General features: G+C 40.6%; 1 protein-coding gene across 9 annotated transcripts in view; it reads left to right on the top strand.

Moving 5' to 3' along the window:
• TRIM2 (tripartite motif containing 2) overlaps positions 1 to 26,711 on the top strand; it is a 157,000-nt gene that overhangs the window by 116,943 nt on the left and 13,346 nt on the right. For all 9 annotated transcript variants that reach the window (XM_059721954.1, XM_019481478.2, XM_019481479.2 and 6 more), the window contains 4 exons: positions 1,887 to 2,610; positions 14,319 to 14,422; positions 15,678 to 15,845; positions 25,141 to 25,309. In XM_059721954.1, the coding sequence (XP_059577937.1) occupies positions 1,887 to 2,610; positions 14,319 to 14,422; positions 15,678 to 15,845; positions 25,141 to 25,309 (1,165 nt within the window). The remainder of the gene's footprint in view (positions 1 to 1,886; positions 2,611 to 14,318; positions 14,423 to 15,677; positions 15,846 to 25,140; positions 25,310 to 26,711) is intronic.

Raw genomic sequence — 26,711 nt, 5'->3', positions numbered from 1 at the left:
CATGTGTAGACACCGACTTAAAAACCGCTTACTGCACAGTTACTATGCAGTAAATGCACATGTAGACATGCCCAGTTTCATTCAGAGTTAAACTGGGAGTAGTTTTGCTACATTTGTATATCACTTCTAGCTTGTAACAGCTATAATGTAACACCTGATCAGCAGCTTCTCTTTTGAAATGTTCTTCTTTTGAAACAGCCCAAAATATGTGTCAACCCAAGGTACAACATAATGCTGTTCCTATCGATGCATATTTTCAGATTTTTTGTGTTAATTTACAGTGTCAGGATTTTTAGATTTCCATGAGGTTTTTTAAAGCAGAAATTTTAGACACAATTTTGTTTTGAGACAAATATTATTTCCCTGAGGAATGTCAAGCCCAGATATTCCAGCATCATCTTGATAACATACAGTAGGAAAACCAAAAAAATGAATCGACTGTAAGTACACTTGAACAAAAGTGAAATTGTTCACTCTGAATTTTATGAGTTTATAATACTGGTTTTGGAGATTAATACAAGATCTATCTCATTTACGAGTATTTTTAGATTTACCTCTTTTAGCATCATTTTTGTCTGAGAATATAGGAACTCACAACTAAAAAGGCATATAGATTAATTTACTATATAACTGAGAAAGTAAGTTATTACATGAATACATTTCCCTAGTCAGATAATATAAAAAAAGAATGAACAGGATAGAAATAATTTCCATTCTCCAAACTGATTGGCATATGCCTTGCTTTAATGCTTTAAACATGTTTAAAATATTAGTTATGGTAAGGTTGAATAGTTTTCTTTTGTGTGATGAAAGAAAACAAGTTATTTGGAGCATAATGATTTAACTCTATAATTGTAAATTGTTTTCTCCCAGAGTTATGGTTTGTTACCCTTAATTCAATAATTCCAACATACGGGTTATAGTTATTTTGGGGCTGTTTAATAGCCAAAGTATCAGTTTAACTTGGTATGTCCCAGGACAGGGGCTGGGTGACATTTCACTGACAGCAGATCACCTCAGTCCTCCTTGGGCCAGGGGCAGCAATTGACAGAGGCAGCCACTAAGTGTTGCGTTCCTGTGCAAATGTGCCTGGTGGGTCTGATATCATCTCTTCACAGGCTGGATGTGGCTCACAAGCCATAGGTTGCCAACCCCCATTCTAGAATGAAGATGGGATAGAAAAAATATGTGGAATTTTGACTCCTGGAAGACATTTTATATACACCAAAAAAGCATTGTGAAAGGCGATTTTGAGATTGCAATTTGTTCCCTTCTGTCTCTGAAATGGTTTGTAATTATGTTATTGTCTGCGCCTGCCTATAGACCATGTTGGCTGCTGAAAGCTGGTGAGCAGACTTCCCTGCCACAGCTCCTTCTAGGGGAAGCTCTTTTCTTTCTTTCTTTCTTTCTTTCTTTCTTTCTTTCTTTCTTTCTTTCTTTCTTTCTTTCTTTCTTTCTTCTTATGGTTGAAATTTACCCTTCTTGTTCAATATGATCATGAGTCTCTCAATAATGCCTTCTTGTCTTGATTGCAATTTCTCCCTACTTTAGTTGTAGAGAAGGGGTTCCCTGCAGCCTCCTATATAAATAAGGGGATGACTCAAAAACACCGTAATCTCTGTGTGCAGAGCTAATTGCTCATATTGTTTAACAACCAAAGACTGCTCTCAGGCAGAAGGATCAAAGTTCTAACCAGCTTTTTCAGCAGTGCAATCTAGTAGACCTTCAAAAGCCACTGTTCAGAGGTCCAAAATAAGAGGTCCCCATCAAACTGCATGGTTGTGCTGGTTATATAAAGGTTTACATACCTAGGAGTACTTAAAAACTTGGTATTGCAAAACCTCATGATAACATCACACTAACCAGGTGTTCTGTGTTACATTCAGGTTCTCCAAACACAGCTAGATACCCTTCTAGAAGGACAGGAGAGTATTAAGAGTTGTAGCAACTTTACAGCCCAAGCACTCAATCATGGTACTGAAACTGAAGTTCTACTGGTTAAGAAGCAAATGAGTGACAAGCTGAATGAGCTGGCTGACCGAGACTTTCCATTGCACCCACGTGAAAATGACCAACTGGACTTCATAGTGGAAACCGATGGACTGAAGAAATCCATTCACAATCTGGGCACCATTTTAACCACTAATGCTGTAGCTTCTGAAACAGTTGCCACGGGTGAGGGACTGAGGCAGACTGTTATTGGACAGCCTATGTCAGTTACCATCACAACCAAGGACAAAGATGGGGAGCTCTGTAAATCTGGAAATGCTTACCTCACTGCTGAACTGAGCACACCTGATGGGAGTGTGGCAGATGGAGAAATACTTGACAATAAAAATGGCACTTATGAATTTTTGTATACTGTTCAGAAGGAAGGGGACTTTACTCTGTCACTGAGACTTTATGATCAGCATATCAAGGGCAGTCCATTTAAACTTAAAGTTGTCAGATCTGCAGATGTGTCCCCTACTACTGAAGGGGTTAAGAGGCGTGTTAAATCTCCTGGCAGTGGCCACGTGAAGCAAAAGGCCGTGAAAAGACCAGCTAGTATGTACAGCACTGGAAAAAGAAAAGAGAATCCCATTGAAGATGACTTGATCTTCAGAGTAGGTAAGGAATGCATTTTCTTTGTATTGATTATATTTATAGGTTCAGATTGATACTTTAAAAAAAATATTTTACCTACATATTGAGGGTAAAAGAAAATTTTAAAAAGTATGCTTTAGAAAGCAGATTAATTTAATTTGTATTATAAAAGCTAAATCAGATATGGTAAATTATGTAGCTTCACCATTGGGCAAGAATTTGGATTTTTTTTGTGTTTAGCTCTACCTCTGAATTTTATGAGTTTATAGGACTGGTTTTTGGAGATTAATACAAGATCTGTTTCTCATTTACAGACATTTTTAGATTTAACTATATTTTAACATAATTTAAGTCTGAAAATATAGGAAATCACAACTAAAAAGGCATATAGATTGATTTACTGTATAACTGAAAAAATAAATTATTACATGAATACATTTTTCTAGTCACATTATATGAACAAAGAATGAACATAAGAAATAATTTTCTTTTAAAAAATAGGAATGGCAGTGTTATGTTTAAGAGAATTTGCCAACAAGACAATATGCTGATTTAGCCAGACACCAAAGAGCAAACATATAGTGAAGACTAGAATATATTTAGAACTCTGGCAAAAATACAGGTAGATAAGATTTGTTATTTGATTAGCCATATCTATTTGATACATTTATTGGATTTATCTGCATTTCTAATGGATTTATAATATCTAGGCAGAATGTAGACAGTTAGTATTTCTTTTTTTTTTTTTAATTTGATTTAACCAATCTGATCTGGTGAGGAGGCCTTAAAGGTACAGTGAAGAGAAGTAAAGCGAGTATGGCAGGAACTGCTCAGAAGCTCCCAGCCTTTTCTAAAGAAACAATTTATAATTTCTTATAAGATAAATGATGCTATAAAATATCAGAGTCAATATATGTTACTGATTCTTTCCTTAGCAAGATTGTGTCCTGTTTTATTGGCAATAAAATTGATTTTATGAAGACTGCTGGTTCAGCAAACTAGAAGATATAGAGATTTTCATGTCTTTGTCAAATCCAGGACTCCTCAGCCAAAACTTATGGTATCATATCTGTTAAGTGCCCTTAATAAATTCAATTTAGTTCTTGGTGGATGTTCTCCATTTTCTTGTAGGCGGGTATCTTCATCACAAAAAAACAAAACCCACAATTAGTGCCTGTTGTAATCTCACTGGAGACACCAGTCTTTGAACAGACAGTGAAGACTAAGCAACCTTTTCTCATGTCAGCTTCATCTACACTGCAACTATAATTTTCCAACAATGCAGAGCCACTTCTAGCAACAACAACAGAGGGAATTGTATGGATATGGCTCAGACATGTTTACTAGCAGTATGTAAAGAAAAACAGATTGAGAACAAGAGCTATGCAAAACTCAAAGCTTTCAGTCTGTGGATACTGGAGTTTCTAGCACTGGGACATGAAAGTCAGTGCTTCTGTCTTAAAGGCTAAATACAGGCAGTCAAAAAGCCTGAGGCTGAATTGATTTGAAGGTTAGTCTAAACTGCACAGATTAAATTGAAACAGAAGTGAACACACATTTACTTTTGACTCAGGAAATGCAGCCACATGCCTGCGGTGGCTCAAGCCAGAAGCCAGGGGGTGCTGAAGTATGGCTCTCTGGCTCTGTGTTCACTTCCTCTTCCTGCTGCCCCCAAGGTCTCTGGGATTTTCAGTCCAGACTTGCAACAGCAGGACTCTACAGGGTTGCTCATCACTTCCTCTTCCTGCTTCCAGGTGCCTTTGGGATTTGTAGTCCACAGTTGTTTCTAGCACTAAGTTTGAGCAGAGGAAGGGGTGTTTAACCCCCCTCCTTGGCCCCAGACCCCAGCCAGCGTTTGCCTGGAGGGGCCAATCCCCCAACCCTGTAGACTGGGCTTCATACCCAGGGGGATTGGGGCACCCTGCAGCCCTCACTGCTCCAGCTAGGGAGCAGAGGGGCAGGGCCCCCTGTTCTTTAGCGCAGATAGCACAGCCTGACCCAGGGCTGCAAAATGTTGGGATGGTGGGGGACTCTGTTTTAATTTGAACCAGGAAGGGGTCTGGGACAGAAGTTTCATTAACCAGTTTGACCCAAATCAGTTCAGTCTGATACTGCTTTCAACCAGGTTGATCTTAAACCAGTTTCAGCCATTTTTAAACTGGTTTATGTGCACTGAGCTTCTGTTCTGTTATAGATTTAAACTAGTTTCTGATCACTTAAACCAGTTTGTGTGTAACTTCTGTCCCTAGCCAAAGAGTTCATGTACTGACAAGAGATGAGATTTCTGTGAACCATCTGACAAATCTGGCTGAGTTCTAGGGTTGTAATTTAACTTAGGCAAGGTTAACATTGTTTGGGGCTTGGTAGAAAACAACTGTTGTTTTGTTGGAAAACTATAACACGATGGGCCTATAGGCATCCAAATACATGGAGCATGTGGATATTTCTTCTGAAGCTGTTGTAGGTATTTTAAGCACAAGGAATTTGGTGATCAGCATCTGGTAGCAGATTCCTTTTGTCCTTGCATTAGTATAAATGGGATGCTTGTAATTACTGTGGCCATGAGGAATCATAACTGAGATCTTTTGCCAATTAAAATCTTCTGTTTTAGCAAATGAGTATGCGTTTTGGTCAATTTCTTGCGACTAAGGTACTGACTACACCTGATTATACAAGTATAATTATTTTAAACAAACATAAACACAGGAGCAGAAAAGAAGCAAGAGAGTCTATGTTCTATAAATTAACTTAATCTCTTTTTCAGGGATGTCTTTAGTAGTCATGTTGGTCTGAGACAAAGAGAAATGCAAAACTCTAGAACTTTTGGTTCAGAGATGATACCTTTTATTAAGCCAACTAAAATTGCAAAAAAAATTCTTTTTCTGCAAGCTTTCAGGCACAAGCACCCTTCCTCAGGCTTAGGGAAAATTAAAGATGGTAAAAAGTCCCCATAGATAGAAAATAAACTTAATTTTTGCACAGTGGAAGCCGAAGGAGGAAATCTGTTCTTCTGAGTCCATGAGAGACCTTTGGGTAGAATTAGCTCTCTTCAAAACATGCACACACACATTTCTAGTGTTTTAAACACTAGAAAAGCAAAATTTCAAACTTTTTTTTAACAAACATAATTCTACTGCAAGCCCTTTAATGGATAATAAGGATAGGAAATAGAATTTGCTATTCTGTCACTGTAATGGCCACTGAATTTATTGCTAGCTTTATAAAAATTATTTCTCCTAATAAGGCCAACTAATAAATAATAGATACTTATGCTGCACCAATTAAAACAAGAATTTGCTTTAACTCTCCAGATAGCTGACAGCAATGATAGCACAGGAACTGGATGTGGGGGCTACATGTCATTCCCTCCTCCTTTCTTCAGTCCTATGGTCTACCAGTAGGGATCAGTCACATGTACTTTAACTCTCTTTGTGCCCTGATTTGCACTTTGCCATATAGCATCTTTCTCTGAGAGCTCTTTGTGACTAGGTGTTTCAGTCTGATTCATGAGTGATGCTGTCCTTCTCCCTGCTATTTCTTCTGCTTTACTTAAGCGTGGAACTGGAGACAGGTAAAGTCTGACAGCAGAGCTGATTGTCTACTAAACTTGGTAATTTTCAACTTTCAAATTTTCAGCCCATGAAAACTTGTGCTATATATATAAGGTGCAAAAATCTTCCCTGATTTCATTTTCAGCTTACCCAAACTGTGGTTTGTTGCATAATTGAGTACTTTGGTTTAGTAGAAGCATTTACACCCCGATTTTAAAAGCTCCCTTATACGTTGGTTTCCTCCTCCTATAAATCACATTGCTGAGGGAAAGACTGGAATTGACAGTGGTGGTGGTCAGGCAGGGTGCTGAGGAAGGGGTCAGCTACTAGTGCGGCTTCCTCCCTCTCTATAGAGCTAAGCCGAAACCAAATACTTAACTATGTACAATTTATTACAAGAATAAATACAGACACTTAGTATAAAACAGAATATATACAAGGCTTAACATATATTGCTATATATATAATATTCCACAATTCATATAATACCAAATTTGAACCAAATAACTTACAACTTTTACAACACAATTAACACATAGGGATATTAACTTATATAACCCAAGTAAATTAACAATAATATTTCTTTAAACCTTCACAAATAATAATACCAATATACACACTGTGGCATTAAAACACATAAACCATATAAACCCGCTTAAAAAATACCCCTAGCTATATAGCCCTTAACACAACGACAACCTCAAAACAGGGAGTGCACTCAGCACCTCCCCAAGGGGTGTCCCTGAAGCCCCTCCCCTTTAGGGCCCTGGGACATGGACACGCCCCTCCCGCAATGGAGGGTGGAGGCAGCAGACCCTCCTCACCCATGTCAGCCTCCCCTGTGGGGCCCACTTATCCAGAGAGGAAGCATGAGTTACTGGGGAAGTCGAGGCTCATCCTCTGGTGGCTAATCTTGCAAGAGCCTCTCCCCAGTGGCTCCTTCAGTTCTCCTCGATGGCCTGGTGCCCCACACTGGGCACTCAGGGCTCTCTCTCTCTCTCTTGTGGGAGCCAAGCCCTTGCAAAGTCTGACACCTTGGTCTCACATTGGGAGTTCTCCCCTTTCCAGGGCCCTGCTCTGGGCACCGGTGCTCTTTTAGTTAAAGGTGGAGCTGCACTGCAGGGCTCTGGTCACTTGGCCTAGGGCTGGGGCTAACATGAGCAGCAGCGATCTGCTTCCAAAGCAGTTTCTCCGTGTACTGACCCACGCACCGGATGAGGCCTGAGCAGCCACGAGCTGCTCCCAGGGCAGATTCTGTGTGTGCCGACCTGCGTACCGGGTGAGGCCCAAGCAGCCTCAAGCTGCTCCTAGGGCCAGCTCCCTGTGCACTGATCCATGCACTGCTGAAGCTCAGGTGAGGTCCCAAGGACGGCCATCTCTGGAGCTCCTCTCTCCTTGCCATCCCTCATCGTCTCTCCCTAGCCTGCCAAGCATGCTTCCCTTTTATACTCTTCAGGGGCCCCACCCCCAAAGTTCTCTGGACCTGACTGGCACAGTTCTGATTCAGTCCAGCTGCTCCTTGCCCCCTCCCTTTGGAAAAGGGCATGGTATTGCTTCCCTTTGCTGTCTCTGGATTGGTGGACAAGCTCCACCAATCAAACAGCAGACCGTTGAGTCTGGGACTTTACCCAAGTCCTGAAAAAGGTAAGCCTACTACATTTGTAAGTTGCCACCAAATCCCCCTGAAGTCTTCTCTTTTCTAAGCTGAACAGTCCCATATCTCTCAGCCTTTCCTAGTATGGCTTGCTCTTCAGGTCTCTAATCATATGAGTGCCTCGTCTCTGGGCGCTCTCAAGCTTTTCCACATCCTTCTTGAAGTGTGGCACCCAGAACTGGACACGCTACTCCAGCTGCAACCTCACCAATGCTGCTTGGGAGAGTGGGAGAATAACTTCCTTAGTTTTGCTTGAGATGCATTGGTTGATGCATGCCAGCATATTGTTTGCTCTGCTAACTGTAGCATCACACTTGTGACTCATGTTCATTTTATGGTCAATTATGACCCCCAGGTCTCTTTCGGATGTGGTGATAGCTCGTGTAGCACGACCAAGCCTGTAAGTTTGTTTCAGATTTTTCCTTCCCAGATAGAGCACTTTACAATTCTCAGTGTTGAACAGCATGTGATTCTGGTCTGCCCATCTAACAAATCTCTCTCGGTCTGCCTGCATTGTCAGCCTACCCTGAAGCATGGCCACACTTCCCCAAAGTCATCATCAAACTTTGCCAGTATGCTTTTCACCCCCACATCCAGATCATTGATGTAGATGTTGAAAAGCACTGGTCCAAGTACCGAACCCAGGGGGACTCCACTGACTACCTCCCACCAGGTTGACACAGATCTGTCTATTAGTACTCTCTGGGTCCAGCTCTGCAGCCACTTTCCCACTCATCTGACCATTGAATTGTTGAGTCCCCTAGTTTTACTTTGACAGCCTCATGAGACACCAAGTCAAAGGCCTTCCTAAAGTCCAAGTAAATGATGTTGACCTCATCTCCCTTATCCAGGTGGTGAGTAACCTGGTCATAGAAGGACATGAGGTTAATCGGACATGACCTCCTCGTGACAGCCATGCTGGCTGTCATTCAGAATTTTGCCTTCTACTAGCTTATCGCATATAGAGTCCTTTTCCTGGGGGATTCTTCCTGGGATTGAGGTCAGGCTGATCAGCCTGTAGTTCCCTGGATCCTCTCTTCTCTTCTTGAAGATGGGCACAACATTGGCCCTCTTCCAGTCTTCTGGTTCCTCTCCTGGCCACCGCAAATTCTCAAATAGGTTTGCCAATGGTCCTGGGATGACCTCAGCTAGTTTGTTTAGCACTCTTAAATGAAGTTCATCCGGTTTTGCTGACTTACAGATATCCAGCTTCTCTAGCTGTTCTTTCACCAGCTCTACATTGACTGTTAGTAAGTGATCATCTCTACAGCAACTATTTTGCATCATATTTGCATTTAGCAGGCTGTCACTCTTAGACTGGAGGAATACAGATGTGAAGTACTCATTCAGGAGTTCAGTTTTCTCCTTGGTGTCAGTGATCAGATGTCCAGATGCACTAAGCAGTGGTCACACATTTCCACTGTTTTTCCTCCTGTTACCTATGTACCTATAGAAGGACTTCTTATTGTCCATGAGTTCGGTTGCTAACCTGAATTTGGTCACTACCTTTGCTTTTCTAATCTGCCACCTACAGGTGTGGGCCAATCTTATGTAGTTCTCCTTAGGGCCTATTCCTAGCTTCCATCATTATTAAGCCTCCCTTTTCTTTTTCAGAAGATCTGTGACTTCCCTGTTGAGCCAAGATGACATCCCGGCCCTTGTGCCACCTTTTTTGCGTACAGGTATGGACAACTTCTGCGCACTGAGGATCGTATCTTTGAGGAATGACCACTCTTCGTCTGCACTCTACTCACTAAAGCCCTTAGCTTAAAGTCAAATTTGTACCTTACTGACGTATTTCCCCAGCCCTACGACAGGCAATGAAAGTGATAGTGTTGTGGTCACTGTCGCCTAGGTTACCTCTATCTTCAGATCACTCACCAGGTCGTCCCTCTTGACCAAGACTAAATCTAGGAGGGCAGTTCCTCTGGTCGACCCATATACTTCCTGAGACAGGTAGAGCTTGTTGATACAAGTCAGGAATCTATGTGACCAGTCAGATCTGGCCAAGTGTTCTTCCCAGGAGATGTCTGGGTAGTTAAAGTTGCCCATGATGACCATATCCCATGCTCTTCCAGCCTCTTCCAAATCTAGCTCCTCATCTTGATTTGGAGATCTGTAATATATTCCAAAGTTAGGTCCCTTTCGCCATGTCCCCCCTGTATCTTGACCAAGAAGGTCTCAAGTTGCCCTTCCTTAATACCAATTCATGTTGTCACATTGAGGGAGCTCCATTCCCACAGCTCATGCTGTAGTGTCCTTCCTGTCATCTCCTGTTGTAATGGTTGTTTGTTTCTTGGCCCCTGGGCTTGCTCCACTCGTTGTCCTCCATCCCCTGGCAATCTTAGTTTAAAGCTCTGTCGAGGAGGTCCGCTATCCTGGCCAAACCTTCCCCTTTGGTGTGAGGTGGATACCATCCCTTCCCAGAAGACCTCTGTCTCTGAAGTGCATGCTGTGGTCCAGGAAGCCAAAACCCTCTTGGTAGCACCAGGGCTGTCCCTGGAGGGGGAGCGAATTGGGGCAACTGCCTGGGCCCAGCACTTTAGAGGGCCCCACAGAGCCAGGTGGAGAGGCCACAGCTGATGTTTAGCCCACCCTCCCTCCCAGCAGGTTGGATGTCTCTTTTTTTTGTTCTGGCTGGAAGTTCTGGCCGCCACCCCTCCCACTGTGTCTGGTGTGCTGGGGCTTTCACTCCCTAGCATAAGTGTGCTGTGGGATGGAGAGAGGGGCCCCGTGCAAGCTGCTTTGCCCCAGGCCCTGCACCTGGGATCATCTCTGGGTAGCACCATTGCCAGAGCCTTTGGTTCACCTCTTTGATACATCTGTCTCTCCTAGGCCCATGGCCTGCAACCAGGAGGATGGATGAGAAAGCTACCTGTTCCCCTAACCCCTTAAGCCCAGCCCCCAGAGCCCTGTAATCACTCATGACCCAGCTAGGATTGCTCAAATCTGCAGTGCCTTCCTGCCCCCTTTTACCTTGCTTGTAAGGGCTTTCCCCCCATGTTCAATGGAGGGAAAAACCTTGTCTGGGATTCAAGTAAATATGGGAATAGGTGGGATAGAATCTGTCCCTACAAGTGTTTTTCAGATCATGGCAACAAGTGTGTCATCGAGATACATTGCTATTAACACACCATTAAACAGTTACCGGCAATCTTAGTGATATTGAACTATCAAGCTCAAGTAGTTTTATTGCCATGAATATAATTACAATATTTCCAAAGCTATAAAAATGAAATGATTACATTTATTGTGTGATAAGATGAAAATACCTTATTTCTAAAACCAAATCATTAAAAGAGGGTGCTGCAACTGCTGCTAGCATTTGTGTATGTCTGCACAGACTGACCCTTGATGGGTTCCCCAAACTCTTCCCTCCTATACCCTGTCCTCTGATTTCCAAGTTCCATGAGTGTTGCTGCAGAATTAAGTACATTCCACCTGCTTTCTTTTCCAGGGACTCAGCATAGGTTGGAAGGGTTGGGAAAAAGGTAGCCCAGGTAGTCTCTGGATCTGACTACTTGGGAAGCACCAGAGCATCATCAGCCTATAAATATTGAAAACAGATGGATCTATTTAATGTTTGTCTTCAGTTCTGTGCGGTAAAATCTCCAAGGGACTGGAGGTCTCAATGTGTGTCCAGGGTGCACTGAAGAAGAGGGCCAGCATCTTTACAGCTACTGACAGACATTCATTTAAAGGCACAAGGGGCTCTGATCCCCCCCATCCCAACAATCATGTCTCCTGCCATGCCACATTGGTATAGCAGGATGTGCAATTTTGGGATCAGAGAGCAGTTCTCAATTTTGTGTAACTTCTAGTGGAAAGGGAACCTGGAATCATAATCCCAGGCTCTCCCTGCCCTGCCAAGCTGAAAGCCAGATCCCTGACAATAAGCTGATTTTTGGCTGGTTCCACAACTACACAGGGCTCCAACCAGCTCCATAGCTGTCTCCAGAGCCAAGCAATGATCAGATAATGATCATCTAGCTCTGGGGACCACACCAGGGCCAGCTGGAGCTCTGGTGCAGTCCTGGAGCCAGCTGACAGTCACTTAACTCTGCCATTGGTTCAAGTTAAGGTGTGATGGAAACCAGCCACAAAATGTGGAATTCATGTTACAAAAAATGTGGAATCATTAATTCCCTTAACATGTGGCCAGGCTAGTATTTAAGACATGATTAACAGACTAATTATGCCTTATGTGTAATGTCTGCCAGGGGCCTATTAGACAATATTCATGGTAGAGTTTATCTTGTAAAAAGAGGATTTATGAGCCAAGTAAGTTCCTTGGATGAGGTGTCACCCCTACTCTGTTGATCCTACATGGTATTTGGTGAAAGTTCTGGGTTGCTCACTTTCTTGTTGATTATACATTAGAAAATTAGCTGAAGCTAGGTGCCATTTTCTTCCTGCTGGAAAATTCACTCCAATACAGAAACACCATAGAAAGTCCTGCCTGCCACTCAAGAGTTTAATAACTGCCAAGTGCCTCACACAGACCCTCTGCTCTGGGCTGAATTTCACTCTCTGTAAACTCTGGCAATAAATTACCATTCATAAATTCTGTTGGGAACTGTAGCTGTGACATTCCTGAACAATGTCCACTGTTTTGTTCTCCTAATGTATATTTACAAGGTCCCATTGAAGAGCACTCTGACTAGCCCTTTATGTAACTCTGAGTTATCTTAAAAGTCAAGGAATTTTCATTTTAGAGAATGTTCTTCTTGAGGAAAAGATTTTGCATTCTGTAAAGTTCATGTTAGTTGTTTCCAGATGCTCTAACTTACGCCTCCTCTTTTTATGACAAATGCTTTCCCTCTTCCATCAGTAGTAAGGGGAATGCTTCTCACTTTTCACCCACTTCTTTTGGCTGGAGGGCACAAAGGGAAGTTATCATTAACATATGCAGGAAGAAAATTACTGGGTCAGCATGCATGCCCATGGGTATAGCTCATTAAAAGAATACACAGAAATGACTCAAGTCTGGGTAGCATAACTCAGATATAGCTTGCTTTCCCTCTATCATTTATTTTCCCTTTGCAATGCAAAAATTACAAGAAGTATGCATCATATTGAGAAGATACAAGTACCCTGCAGTCATAAGAGCAGGCTGAGAAAGAAAGGAATATATTTTCAGCACAAACTGCAGGGCAATTAAGTGCTCTTGTTAATCAATAATGGAAACTGTGAATCCAATCCCCACCACCTGAGCAGATTGAGAGGAGGAAAGGCATAGCTCTTAAACGTGCATCACTAATGAAAGCTAAAGGCAAAGTAGGGCTAATGCATCACTCTTACATCCAGAATCACAATCAAACATTTTAATAATTGTACTACAGGATATCTGAGGCTAAAACAAAATACAGCTTTCAAATTAAGACTATATATTGAAACATATAATGTGTAGGATATGCAGTCAATGATTGCTTGTAAAATACTTTCCCACATAAAATAGCATTACAGTCAGGTTTTAGTAAACTGCATAGTTAGTTGGTTGTTTGAAAATAAATATAGTCATTATGTAGAGTTACAAACTACATTGTTTCAAGATCTGGCTGTTCTTGCAGAGGTGATCCTTCTTACTTACAGGGACTCTCCAAATGTCTCCAAGGGTGCGTCTACACAAGCGTTTTAATGCGGAGTAGTTTATTTTAATGTGCATTAAAGTGTTGTATAAAAAACTGTGTTAATATGCTAATGTAAAATAAAATAGGCTACTGAGCATTAAGCATCACTAAAATAGTGTGCAATTTCGCTACTGTGCGTTAGGGCACCCTAATGTGCATTTTATGTAGTACTTCACATTGGAGGTACTAAATGCAATGCTTATTAGGAAAAGCGCATGAATGCACATGTAGACACATCCAAAATGGAAAACAAACAACTGAGGCATCCAGATTTAGTGAATGCTGTTGAAAGCTCTTGCTTTCAAACACGTGTTGCACTACAGGAACTATTTTTTATGTTTAATATATATACTACAATAGCATTCTGAGGTCCCCATCAGGATCACATCTCCATTGTGTGAGATATTGTACAAACCTTTAACAAAGTTCGGTCTCTGCCTCAGAGCTTTCAATAGAAGGAACATCTACATATTATAAAATGAGAATTATGTATACAGGTGAAATGGATGAGCTTAGGCCACTAACACTACATACTCATCTATGTACCCAGATTCTTATTTTAGTGCCTTTCACTTAGTATGTGAATATCATACCAGTCTCATTCCCTTCTGGGCATAATGAAGCCAAATAGCCATCCTGTAGGAAGTATTTTGTTTGTTGTCACAGAAAAGCATCAGAGGCAGCTGTTTCTGAAAGGCAAAAGGGATTACTGCTTTAATGGGGCTAAAGAACGATGCTGTTTCGTTTTCAGAACTGTTGTTTCGTGAGTTAATTTTGATTGAGGAAAGGAACAATTTACCAAGGAAAGAAAGAACAAAGAACAAATATGCTGAGATCAAAAACCTTAGTTGATTAGATGTGTATAACCTCACTTGTGTGTTTCACGTCCAATTCTAGGTACCAAAGGAAGAAACAAAGGGGAATTCACAAACCTTCAGGGGGTAGCTGCATCTACAAATGGAAAAATATTAATAGCAGACAGTAACAACCAGTGCGTGCAGGTATGATAATTTGCCATATTTAGTATTTGACTTTAGTAGAGACAAGTTTTGGAAGATTCAAGTACTGATAGAAAATATAAAGGAAGCCCGCCGTGTGCAACGCCCATGGTTGGTCATTCTGGTTTCTTGAGATAACCGGTATCTAGTTCAGATCAATTAGCAGATTTGCAAACATGGTTTCCCTTTTTAATATATTTAAATATAAAGAAAAGACCAATCAGGAAAGTGATATTAGAAAAGTGTGTCTTATTTGCAAGTATGACTTGGCATTACAAGTTTATCATTTCCGTATTTCCACACAAAGCAGAATTAAGTGTCCAAACATCTAGTTTCATAAGCTGACCTCTGAGGAAAAACAAAATGTAGGTGTCATTTCAAATGACTTTTAGTTCTCTTAATTTACTTTTCTCTCTGATTTTAAAATGGAAACATTAATTTCTATAGCAGCAGGCCCCATGATGTCTATTTCTTGCCTTTAGGTATTAGGCTTCAGTTTCCTGTGTGAAAATCAAGCTATGTCACCCCCTGCCCCCTTCTATCATGTGTCATTTTCACTGTTAAGGATTTGTCTGCTCTATTTGGACAGCATGTATGGTTGGAGATAAATGGACCCATGCTTTCATATTGTCAAGTTTTCACTAGTGGCTTCTAAATGTGCTCTTAACATTCTGCACTCTCATTTCAATATTTACAGCCACAAGTGGAATTTCAATATCTAATTACCTGGCTTGGAAACAGATAGGCTAAATTCTGAGAGATGTTAATCATCTCTCAGGGATGGCCCAACTTTATCTTCTAAATTAGATAACTTGATTTAATTGTTGAAATTCTGTTCTAGGTTCTATTCCCATCTCTTTCGCAGACTTCCCGTATGACCTTGACCAAGTCACTCTGTGCTTCAGGTTCCTCATTTATAATATGGGAATAACAATGCTTCCTTCCAACTACGTCAGAGGGACATTGTAAAGGTTAATTTACTTATGTTTGTAAAGCACTTTGAGATCATTGAAGAAATGGTGCTATATCAGTGCAAAGCACATATTTATTATCAAGTTAGGGTCTAGGTTGAGGCTTCTCTATAACTTGAGCCTATAGCTTTCAAACATAAGCTATAACAGTGCTTCATATTTACAGTCCTCTATCTGGCCATAATAGTTCTACGGTTTACCTATCTTGCTGGTTCCCAAAGGCCAAGAACTAGATTAATGTGATTATGGAAAATTACTTCAAACATAAATGTAGTTTTTTATCACAGATATTTTCCAATGATGGCCAGTTCAAAAGTCGTTTTGGTATACGAGGAAGATCTCCTGGCCAGTTACAGCGTCCCACAGGAGTAGCTGTACATCCAAGTGGTGACATCATTATTGCAGATTATGACAACAAATGGGTCAGCATATTTTCATCAGATGGGAAATTTAAGGTAAGACTACAATATTGATACTCTTGAGTGTGGTACAGCTTATTAAGAAAGAGATTAATAATGTCTGTTTAGTTTCAAGAACGAAAATTAAATATATGAAACTGATTTAAAAAATGCAGTCTTTCTGTGGAAGCTCATGATGATAAAGTACCTAAAAGCAAGGGAAAAGCCAATATTGTGATATTAATAGTGTATTAAATAGGAAAGATATAGTTTAATTAATAACATTCTCTTTCACTGGATTCTGTACTGTAACTTAATTGCAAAACAGCCAAAATAATTAAGTCCAATTCAAAACAGTTCAACATACATTGTGTCATAAAGTGGTCTACAGTATTTCATTATGGGGAGGGTAGCTTCCAAATACAACTACTTAATAACCATTCATGCTAGGCATGGTACACCCCTGTGCATGGGTGACTGGTGCCGACTGGAGAGAGGGAGGGGAGGGATCCCCTGCAGCAAAACTTACCAACTGGTGAGCAGCTGAACTGCTCCTGAAAGCGGCCATAGTACACGTGCACTCCTGTGCACCCCCTACATGTCACCACTGCCCCTGTAGCTGGAAGCCCGGTCAGCTGATGATGCAGCTAGCTGCAAGGGAGACCATACTACATGTGCAAATTTAAGCTCAGTAGTGACCAGCTATAAAGTTAGTACACACTTTTCAGTCTAAATTTATAGCTCGTTAAAGCTTTTTATTGCGTGATAGCTACTATGCATGTATAGCTGGTCTGAAGGTAATTGCATGATTAACCAGTGAATTGCACAATACCTGTAATGTGTCTAGGTTTCTGGGAAGACAGAAAATGGACAATTGGCCCCTCTAACTATGGCATAAAGGTCAGCAAAGCAAGTAATTCATTTACTTTCCATATCTTGACCATCTTTGACACCCAGCTCTTTGCAGTAGTTGTTGTTGTAGTCATTACCAGAACTAGCTGTGGTTCACCCACACCTAGCCTGATAAGCAGGTATTGAAGTTTGGCATGACCAAGAAAATCCTTGGTGGCTTGTGTATTTAATTGATTAAGAAGAATCTTATTTCTTTGTAGTCTTTTCTTCTAAGTGAAATGAAGTGTACAGCAATGAACATGGGGTTGTCTGTATTATGGAGGCTATACCATTGTAGCTATGCCATTGCAGCTAGATCAGCAGAGCCCTCAAATGGAGATGAGGTGTGTGCCAGGTGATGGGATTTTTATGCTGCCATATACCACCTCTCTGAATGACGTTATCTAATCTAGCAGAAGACCTATTCTAGTTAGCAGAGCTACACCCAGACTGGGGATTTTGATGGCTTAGCTGTGTCTCCTGGCAGGCGTGTGTGTGTGGTCTTTCCTAGGTGACAGCTATGCTGGTAAAACTTTGTTGGACAGACCCATCCTGTGTGTTGTTATCCTTTCAACATTCTTACCACAAGTATAAGAGCCTACTATTAGTATCAGGAAGAAGTGTACTCTTTTAGCTTAAGCAAGAGAGAGGTTTTTAGTACCAGTTTCCTATGTCTGTGTTTTATGTAGGACCTGATTTTGCAAAAATGACTTGCATTTACTTTCTTAGACAGGTGAGTAGCATCCCCATCCTTTGATTTCAATTCCCTTCCTCCCTCCCCCACCCCATGCTACCCCAGGCACCATCATTTAAAATGCCACCTCCGTCAACTTCACTAGTTCAGTGAATGTTAAAGGTTAAGTGCCTCTATAAAATTTGTAATTCAAGTCACCATGGGTCAACTACATATATTACCATCATACTCTAAGTTAGGGGTGGCCAGTCTGTAGCACACATGCCACAAGTGGCACAAGCAACTGCTATGTGGCACGTGAGTCACAGGTTCTCAGTAAAGGGAGCAGAGCAGGGCCAGGATGTTGCTGCAAGCAGAGGTGTCAGGTATTACCTCCAAAAACCAGGTTAGCCCTTCCCTGGCCCTGCAGCCACCATTGAATTCAGGGTTTTGGATCCTGTTCACCATGTAAAACTGGTAGTTGCAGAGCTGGAGATGGGTTAACCTGACTTTTGGCAGTAACACTTGTCTTCCAGCATCCCAGGGCTCAAACTCATTCATGTCTCTAGAGATGGAGATCAGAGTGGCACTTGGGGCACAGGTAGGGCTTAATTTGTGGCATGCCTGCCAAAAAGTTGGCTTCTACTGCCTTAAACCCTAGTTTAGACAAGATGCTATTGATTTCAAGGGGTAATTCAAGAATTTAGTACTCCACATAAGTAGTGGTGGCAAAATTTGACCCATAGTAAATCACAGGGACTTTTCTCTGTGGAACTTACTTTACATCTTAAAATGATGTCTTAATCTTAAAAAAAATCATGGTGACAACTTAACTTGTCAAGTTCAGTAGCTCTGTAAAAAGAAGTGTTTTATCAGCACAGAAATGCAACACACTAGAAAATTCCTTAGGTTTGAGATAGTAATAATCCCCTCTGGAGTGATGAATCTCTTGTGTTTATATGAGCCCTTGAGATGCTATTAAATAAGAGGACAGAATAAAAAAGTAAGTTACCACTCCAGAAAAACAGCCAGTTTACCCCTGATGCCCATTGTCCTGCAGTGCACGAGTTAGGTAAAATTAAAAGCTATGTCTCTGACTATGTCTATGACTGATCCCACTGGAAGAGATAGTAATACACTCTTCAGTGAAACAAATGACCTCCTGAGAATCTACCTCCCATATTTCCAGAGTTGAACTTTAGTAATTCATTCCATGGTGCCATTCCATGGTGGTAAATGACACTAAAATGTCTTTCAGTTGGTCATGGAAAGAACAAGGAAATGCCCCACTTTGGCATTCATTTCCATTCTGTAGTAGACACGAGACTTTCATTATAACCCTTTCAACAATTTAGTCCAGTAACTTGGGAACTCATGTAACCTTAGGATATAGGCAGTTCTGTCTCCTGCCTTTTCTTCTTATACCTGCTAATAAAAAAATCAAAAAAAAATCCAGTTTTTATAATATTGTAACAGATCTGGTAAAAAAAAAAACAAAAAAACAAACCAGTATAGAATATCTTGTGTGTCTACACAAAATATGAGATATTTCCCATATAAAATAGTTTCCAAAATGTGCAGCTAGTAAAGAGACGCCTCATGTAAGGTAGGCTGTTCCACTGATGGTCATAAATAAAGTAAAAATATACTGGCATAAAAAAGGCACAAGTGAGTTCAGAATCAAAACCCTCTGAGTAACTTGTACATTTTATACATAATTAAAATCTCTAATGTAAACTGACTTCATTTGGAGCTATGTGTTTGAATACCATTTTTCTTTACTTCTCCCAAGCTGCTCATAAATTAAGAAACTTGGATGGTTGGTGGCTCAGTAGCTAAGCAGAAAAGAGCTCTGGAGGTCTTGGGTACCAGCATCCTGTGCAGTGTTTGCTGCCAGGAGAGAGACAAATATTGAAAATGTCAGTATTAAGGTGGTTCACAGGACACAGAGACGAGCTTTGTTTTAATTGAGTATGTGTTTTTGTTGGACTCCAGGAGCTATGGAAAGGAACAAGTTTGCCATGACTTTTTTACCAGTAGAAGTCAGTAGATCAAACTTTATGGGACTAGTGACTAGACTCATTGCATGGGAGAGGAAAACTTTAATTTGTAATATGAATGTTTTTGTTATATATTGAGATAATGTGTAAGAGAAACATCCACAACAGTTTATGTAAACTTTTTATATGTAAAGGGTAGATATAGTATTGTGCCAGAAGCACAGATTTACAGGAGCTGGGTTTTATTGCTAGCTCTGCTTGACTTACTTTGGAAATGTGATCAAATCACAATTTCTAGTGTGGCGGTTTCTCCATCTACAAAATGGCAACAATACTTACAGAGGCTTTGTGAGGCTGAATTGAACAGCTTTTGCAAAACACTGAGACCTTTGGAAAAATGAGTAAAGTATGAATGACACTTCCATTTGAAGAATCAGGGGCATGAGATACTTGCATCTTTTCTGATGCTAGGAGATCAGTAGGTGTGTACCATCACAGTGTTGTCCTGGTCTTTTTTTTGCTATAATTTTTATAGTCTTTTTTTTCTCCTTCCATGCCCTCTCCCTTTTCACTACTTTAACAGTCATGAGAGCTATGAAGCCAGTTGTCCAGGGGCCGTGCCTAGACATGTGCATAATTTTCTAGAGTACTTGGCTGACTCAGCAAACTTCTCTGCCAAGGAGAAAAGTGTTAGCTTCCAATGTGTTCAGTCACCACTAACTATAGGGGCAGAGTCTATAATTTTCTCAAAGTTTGCAACTTGAATATTATATAACATTTAATTTAGCAAAATACTATTGTAACACTATACCTAATCCAGAGTTTCTTACAAGGGGAGACAGCATTATTTAACAGAGTGTTTCAGATTTAGGAACTTGTCTTCTGCTCTACTAGGTCACCCCATGCAAGTGACTCCATCTCTTGGTTCTTCATTTTCCTTATCCATATTTTCCTTATAGGATCATAGGAAACTGAGGCTGGAAGGGACCTCACAAGGTCATCTAATCCAGCTACCTGCTCAAAGCAGGATCACCTGACTAACCCATTCCAGCTAAGTGTCTGTCCAGCCTGCTCTTGAAAATTTCTAGGGATGGAGATTCCACAATTTCTCTAGGAAGCCTGTTTCAATGCTTGCCTGGCCTCATAGTCAGAAAATTTTTCCTGGGGCACATCTTCATGTACAATTAATTTGCAGCAGTATTGCACTGGAGTTTATTGCTCCTGGGTGTGCTGTTTGAATGTGTGCCCAGGGACCACAGGTGGGATCAACTGATGTGTGCCCCCTGAGTGTGAGTTGAATGTGTGCCCCCTGAGCCAGGTGGGATCAGCCCCAGCTGGCAGGGGGCCCAGGGGATCTAAACCTTTAGGTCAGGGAGCCCAGGACTGCTCTGACCTAGCTCAATGTGCTGCAGAGGGGCTGGCTAGGGCACGAGGGTGCTCCAGTGCAGGGCTAGCCAGCAGGCAGCCCCCGCACTGAAGCACTCTCCTGCCCAAGCTTAGCCGAGTCAGCATCTACACATACATTGCTGCGCATGAAAAAACCTGAGTTTATTAGTTTCCTGTGGCCTAAAAGGGCCACATGTTTAAGATGTTACTGCAGATCTAATGAGGCAACTGCAGTAAATGTCCCATTTAGACACACCCTTAATCTCCAACCTAAATTTCCCTTGGTGCATAGTGAGGCCATTGCTCCTATTGCAATCTTGTACAGCCACAGAGAAAAGCCCATCTTGATCCTCTTTATAATCTCCTTTCAAGTATTTGAAGACTGTTGTCAAATCCCTCTTCAGTCTTCCCTTCTACAGACTAAATAACTCTTTCAGCCTTTCCTCATAAGTCCTGCTTCCCAGGCCCCTAATCATTCCAATGTGTCCTCATCCTTCCTTCTCCTCAGCTTATCACTGAGCTAAGATCTTTGATAATACATACTATTAAGAGGTGTAATCAGGTATTAACACAGAGAAAACAAGCAAGCAATTACATGGTGGTATGGAGCTATTGACATGTGCTATGATCATATTCTTTAAAATTGCTGAAGCCAATTGTGAGTTTCTATTGCAGCACCATGAGGTCTGTATATACTACCTCTGTATAGTAAGTGATTTAGAAAAGTTTGAAGGTTATTTTAGAAATTTCAGTTAATACTGGTTTTCATAACTCTTTACTCCAGACCCAAGTTTCCTATGTCTCTGAGGAGCTATTTCTTTAATTTCTAGCACTGCTGGGGCCTGAGAGATCAGTCCTTCAATCTGCCTCTGGTTTAAGACCTATTGGCCATGGCCATAGATCATAGTAATAGCTGACATATGGGGAAGGGCGGGAGGAAACATTTCATTTAGCAGATTTTCCCTTTTTTCTTTGTTAAAAAGGGAAGTGTTTGAAGCTGCCTGAAGGTTTAACTAGAAATAATTGTGAAAAGAGAGATAGGAGGATAAAGTGAAGTGAGGATGCAGAAAGATGTGTGAGCAATGAATCCATTTTATTTTATGGTTCTGCAGAATGTACCACAGTGGGCTCCAACATCTGAGTAACTGAAAAAAGAGCTGGTTGGGGAAGTCCTCATACATAGGTAAAGACTGAATGCTGGTTGATCAAGACCCTTTACAGCAAGATGATCTGCCAAATTAAACTTAAATAAAAAGCTAGCAAACCCAACACTGAAAGAGTTAAGTATTTACATTTTAGATACAAGGGACTAATGGTTTCAGCCATAGGAATATCCTATAGTAGAGTATCTTCTGTCAGAGTGGTGGGAGACTCTTCAAACGCATATTTGAAAGCCAAGAAGGAAAATTTATAAATTAAATTCATAAGAGCATGTAAAATAAGGCACATAATGTACTTGACAACCTATTTTAACACATAATTTACACTAATAAAGGTTTAGATCAGTCAGTACACTTATGTTTTCCCAGTGGCAGAAAAGTCAGAGAATATTTCAATTCATGGCATTAATAGCAGTGACTTGATTTCAAAATGTTCTATTCTAAATAATCAAACCTATAATTCTGAAAAACCTTCAAGAAGTACAAACTCATGAATAATATGTTGAGCCAGCCATGGTGACATATCACAAACTTATTCAGGTCTGAACTGAAAGATGAGATTTCTGGTTATAAGCACTGCAACCCTTAGCTGGATATAACTTGTGTGCTGCCTGCAAATTGTTTTTGAAATCCTGGCTCAAGAGTAATGACTTTATTACTTTACTCCATGCTGAGTGCCCATAAGTATGCGGTGTGGTTTTATTCATGTTATTTTATATGAAGTAATAAAGGGCAGAGGAGACACACTGAGTCTTTTTCCATAAGAATCCTGGAAAAAATGTCTAGGAAGTGGTTGAGTGCACAAGGCATGTTTGTCCCTGTCTTCTTAAATTGTGTGCATCTTCTGGCCATGCCTCTTGAGGTTGAAGGTAGAAGTGTGCAAAAAAAAAAATCATTTCTCTTAGATGATTGGAGATCTGGTCTCATTCCAATTCAAAGTGAAAATAAAGGTATTTCACAAGAGGAAATAGGGCCTCAGCTTTAGGGCAGCCCATCTTGTGGGGTGTGGTGGACCTTGTAAACTCTGGGATCCCTGATTTCCATGTGGTTTGTGCTGTAGGTTGCTGAGATGGCAAATGGACAAACTGGCTAGAACTGAACTGGTTTCCGTCAGATTCTTGCCTGGGTTCTGTTGGAACATTGTCAAAATCTATCCATCTCCATGATGTTTTGATTTTGACAAATCGGTACATTCTGATGGAAAAATATTTCACTGGAATCCCAACCAGCATTTTCATACATGCTCCGGGAGATGTGTGGGGTGCGGGATGGGATGCTTTAACTAGAGAACTGCACTAATTAAAAGTGCCCAATCATCACATGTATCAGTGTCCCCGCGCTGAAGAAATGGCAGCGGGGAGAGACATTTTTTCAGTGCAGGGATGCTAATACACGTCATGATAGTGTCTGCTGGAATGTGTTCATTTCTGCACTCCAGACTTGTTTAATCAAGTCTGTTCCAACACACTGGATTTCCAGCATGTCGGAGCAGGCTCGCCGCGCATGTATAAGAGCCCCAAGGTTGCAAAATTTGGCAGTTCCATGCAAATGTCAGTGTTCCAATTTGCCTATGTGAACATCCATCATCTATTTACAAAAATGTTAGCAAATGATATTACTAACAGAATTTCTGAATATGTTTTAGTCTTTAAGGTGTCACTTTGCCCTGCCTTCTGCATGACTTCAGCTTGGCACAGCTAACTACCTCTCTCTGGAATGAAAGGGCACTTTTACATGTGCTCAAGGAGGCATGGAGGGGGGGGCGGTGGAGCTTTAATTAGTGAGCCACCCTAATTAAAAGCACCTGAGCGTCACATGTATCAGTGTCCCCCGTGCTGAAAAACAGCAGTGGGGTGCTTGGAATTAAAGTTCATTCAAATCATTTAGTTCAAAGCACCCTGCTACCATTTTTCAGTGCAGGGACACTGATACATGTGATGCCAGAGTCTACTGGAGCACATTTATTTCTGTGCTCCAGCAGACTTAATTAATTGAATCTGCTCCGACACACTGGATTTCCAGCGTGTCCGAGCTGGCTCCCTGCACACCTATAGGAGCCCAAAAGGAGCCAATGTTATCTAAGTTTCAGGAATATGGGAATAGGTGTGCTTCTTCCTGATCCAAGCATGTTAATGTCCAGATAATTCAGGATGCGTTCTGAGGTTCTGTCCCAGTTTTTGTTTGGCCTGGGACGCTGATGGGGATTCTGAAGCCTCTACACCTACCTGCTGCTTTTTCTGAGCTGGCCGGGGGAAATCTGAAATTAGTGCCTCCTTACTGGGCATATCACACTGGCTGCTTCTTGCCATTAGCCCTGTCTAGTTGTGTAATTCTCTTTCACAACAAATGCAAGAATATTAACAACCCTTCTATATAGAGACCTTAATCCAGTAGTTGGATACACCACAAATGGCACTTTTCCGTGGGTCATTTAGCATTAGTTCTGTTTTACTTTGAGGACTCTGTAGCATGTTCTCATAACCTTCAGCCTACATAAGTGACGTGATCCAAATCATTCTCACTGGAAGTAATGCATCTTTCCAGTGCTGTAACATCACCTCTTGCAGCTGCTAATTCTTATTGCAGCTATGCTTCAGTCACAAGACCTGCTTACTGCATTTGAAATACATAAATTGGAGTAAACAGTATGCCTCATTCCGTGGTTCAATGACTGCTTTATCCGATAATTTTGCACCAAGATTTCCTGGCTTTTCTACCTATTTCAGCCATAATTCCATCTTTTTAATTGTCTGAATAGTGTAATTTCATAAAGGTTCATGACAGGACATTAGAGGCTAACTTTGGCTTTGACTTCATTGGGATTTCTTTCATGGGTTCTCAAATTCTCTTTGCTGTTATACAAATGCTTTACTTCATATCCCGGTCAGCTTGACATTTTTGCAATTGACAAGTTATGTTCTTGGCTTCCATAATTGCTGAAGTGCTTCAGCACAGCATGAATTTAGCATATGCAAGATTAAATCTGGCACCTTTATGCTTGAATGCTGATAGATTTCTATGTTAGAAAGGACACATTTCAGCAAGTTTTTCTTCTCAAAAGGTGAAAAAAATAGAGTGAAAATATTTTTATTGTCTTATACCAGCAGTTAATATATTGGTTTAGTTTTAGATTTTAAAAAATGTGGCTTTGATATATTTCACTATTACAGGAGGTCTCTGTATTATATTGGTTTATTTTTATGATACAATTTTTAATGATGTTCTTCATTTTGTTCTGACAGGCAAAAATTGGGTCTGGAAAGCTCATGGGACCAAAAGGTGTTTCTGTTGATCGCAATGGGCACATCATTGTAGTGGACAACAAAGCATGTTGTGTGTTCATCTTCCAGCCGAATGGGAAAATAGTCACTAGATTTGGTAGCCGAGGAAATGGGGACAAGCAGTTTGCAGGTACATTTGATGGTAATATGTAAATCCCCTTTTCTTGCCTCCAGTGCTCACATTTGCATGATGGTTGAGCATGTTGAAGATGCAATATCCTAATAATTCTTTTGTTGCTTAAAAATTGATGAATACAAGCCAAAGTATGATCTTCAGCTTCTCGGCAGAAACCCCAGGAAAGGAAGGGTCTTTGAGCCTTTTTATCTTAAAACTGGAAATTGTCCAGAAATTCATGATGCTAAATTTCTTGGTGCTGCATTAAGCAAATTCTACATTCTTCATAGTCCACTCTTCCAGAATGCAAATTCATCTCTGAAAGACAGCTTTGAAATATTGTTTTTACTGCTTTTTTGGTTCCTATTAAAACAAAATGTTACTACTGCTTACTCTGTAGTTACTTTAATCAGTCAGGAATATTGGAACATCTGTTCTTAGCCAGTAATTGTAACCACTTTTTATAAGTCCCCTCCCTTTGCCTGGAAATGTTTCAGACTAGTGACCCAGGGAGGGTAGATCTGAAAAGGTAATTTATAAATGCTTCAAAATGTCTGCACTCAACTATTAATGATAATTACCACCTTGACAGCCCTTTATATCTTTAAAAAATCATACAAATATTAGCTAATCCCCCACCTACATAGTTGCATAAATAGTATTTTGCAGCTTTGAAAACAAGCACAGAGTTTTTAAGTGTAAAATTAGTCATGCATGGTTATAGAAGTGGAAATGGCTGCTATTGAGAAACTACCAATACCATGTCAAGCTGGGCATTTGCACATGCTGTTATCCAGTTTGCACATGTAATCATGTTATGCTTTTGTGCATTCCTTTCTTTTTAATATTGAAACTAAGATTCCACATAACTTAGTCTGCAGTGAAGAAGAGTGTATGGAACAGGAGGAATAGGCCCTTACACTACATGCTGTTCCAATCTTTTCTAGGTTGGCATCTCTAACAGATCAGGTAGCTGAACATGCTCTAGTTTTATTACATTAGGGACTCTTAACAGTGCCATATGGTGCACTATAATTGTGCATATTATATTTGCTTTGGCTTTAGTTCTGCCAAAAGTTAATTGTACCCAAAAAGCTTTGGTAACAATATTTTCCTTTCTTTTTAAAACTCATTGGATTAAGTTCCTGAGTTCAGCCAAGCAAAAAAGTTGCAATAAATCATCTGATTGATTTAGCTCTTCTTTGTGGTGAATATCACAACTTCCTAGATTCAGTCACTATTTGAATTTGAGTGTACATAGTTTCACCTTTCTTGCTCAATGAATTGATCACAAATACTGAAACTATGACTTCTGTGTCAGTTTCGTTAGGTAGCATATATGGCACTTCTAGTTGAAGTATCTGTGTTTTGAAATTTAAGGTTTAGTTTTTGCCAGAATTTGCATGTGCAACTTTGA

The sequence above is a fragment of the Alligator mississippiensis genome, chromosome 2 (assembly GCF_030867095.1).
Source record: "Alligator mississippiensis isolate rAllMis1 chromosome 2, rAllMis1, whole genome shotgun sequence".
Lineage (NCBI taxonomy): Eukaryota > Metazoa > Chordata > Crocodylia > Alligatoridae > Alligator > Alligator mississippiensis.
The sequence above is the reverse complement of the archived record's forward strand: the minus strand, read 5'-3'. Positions and strand labels throughout refer to the sequence as shown.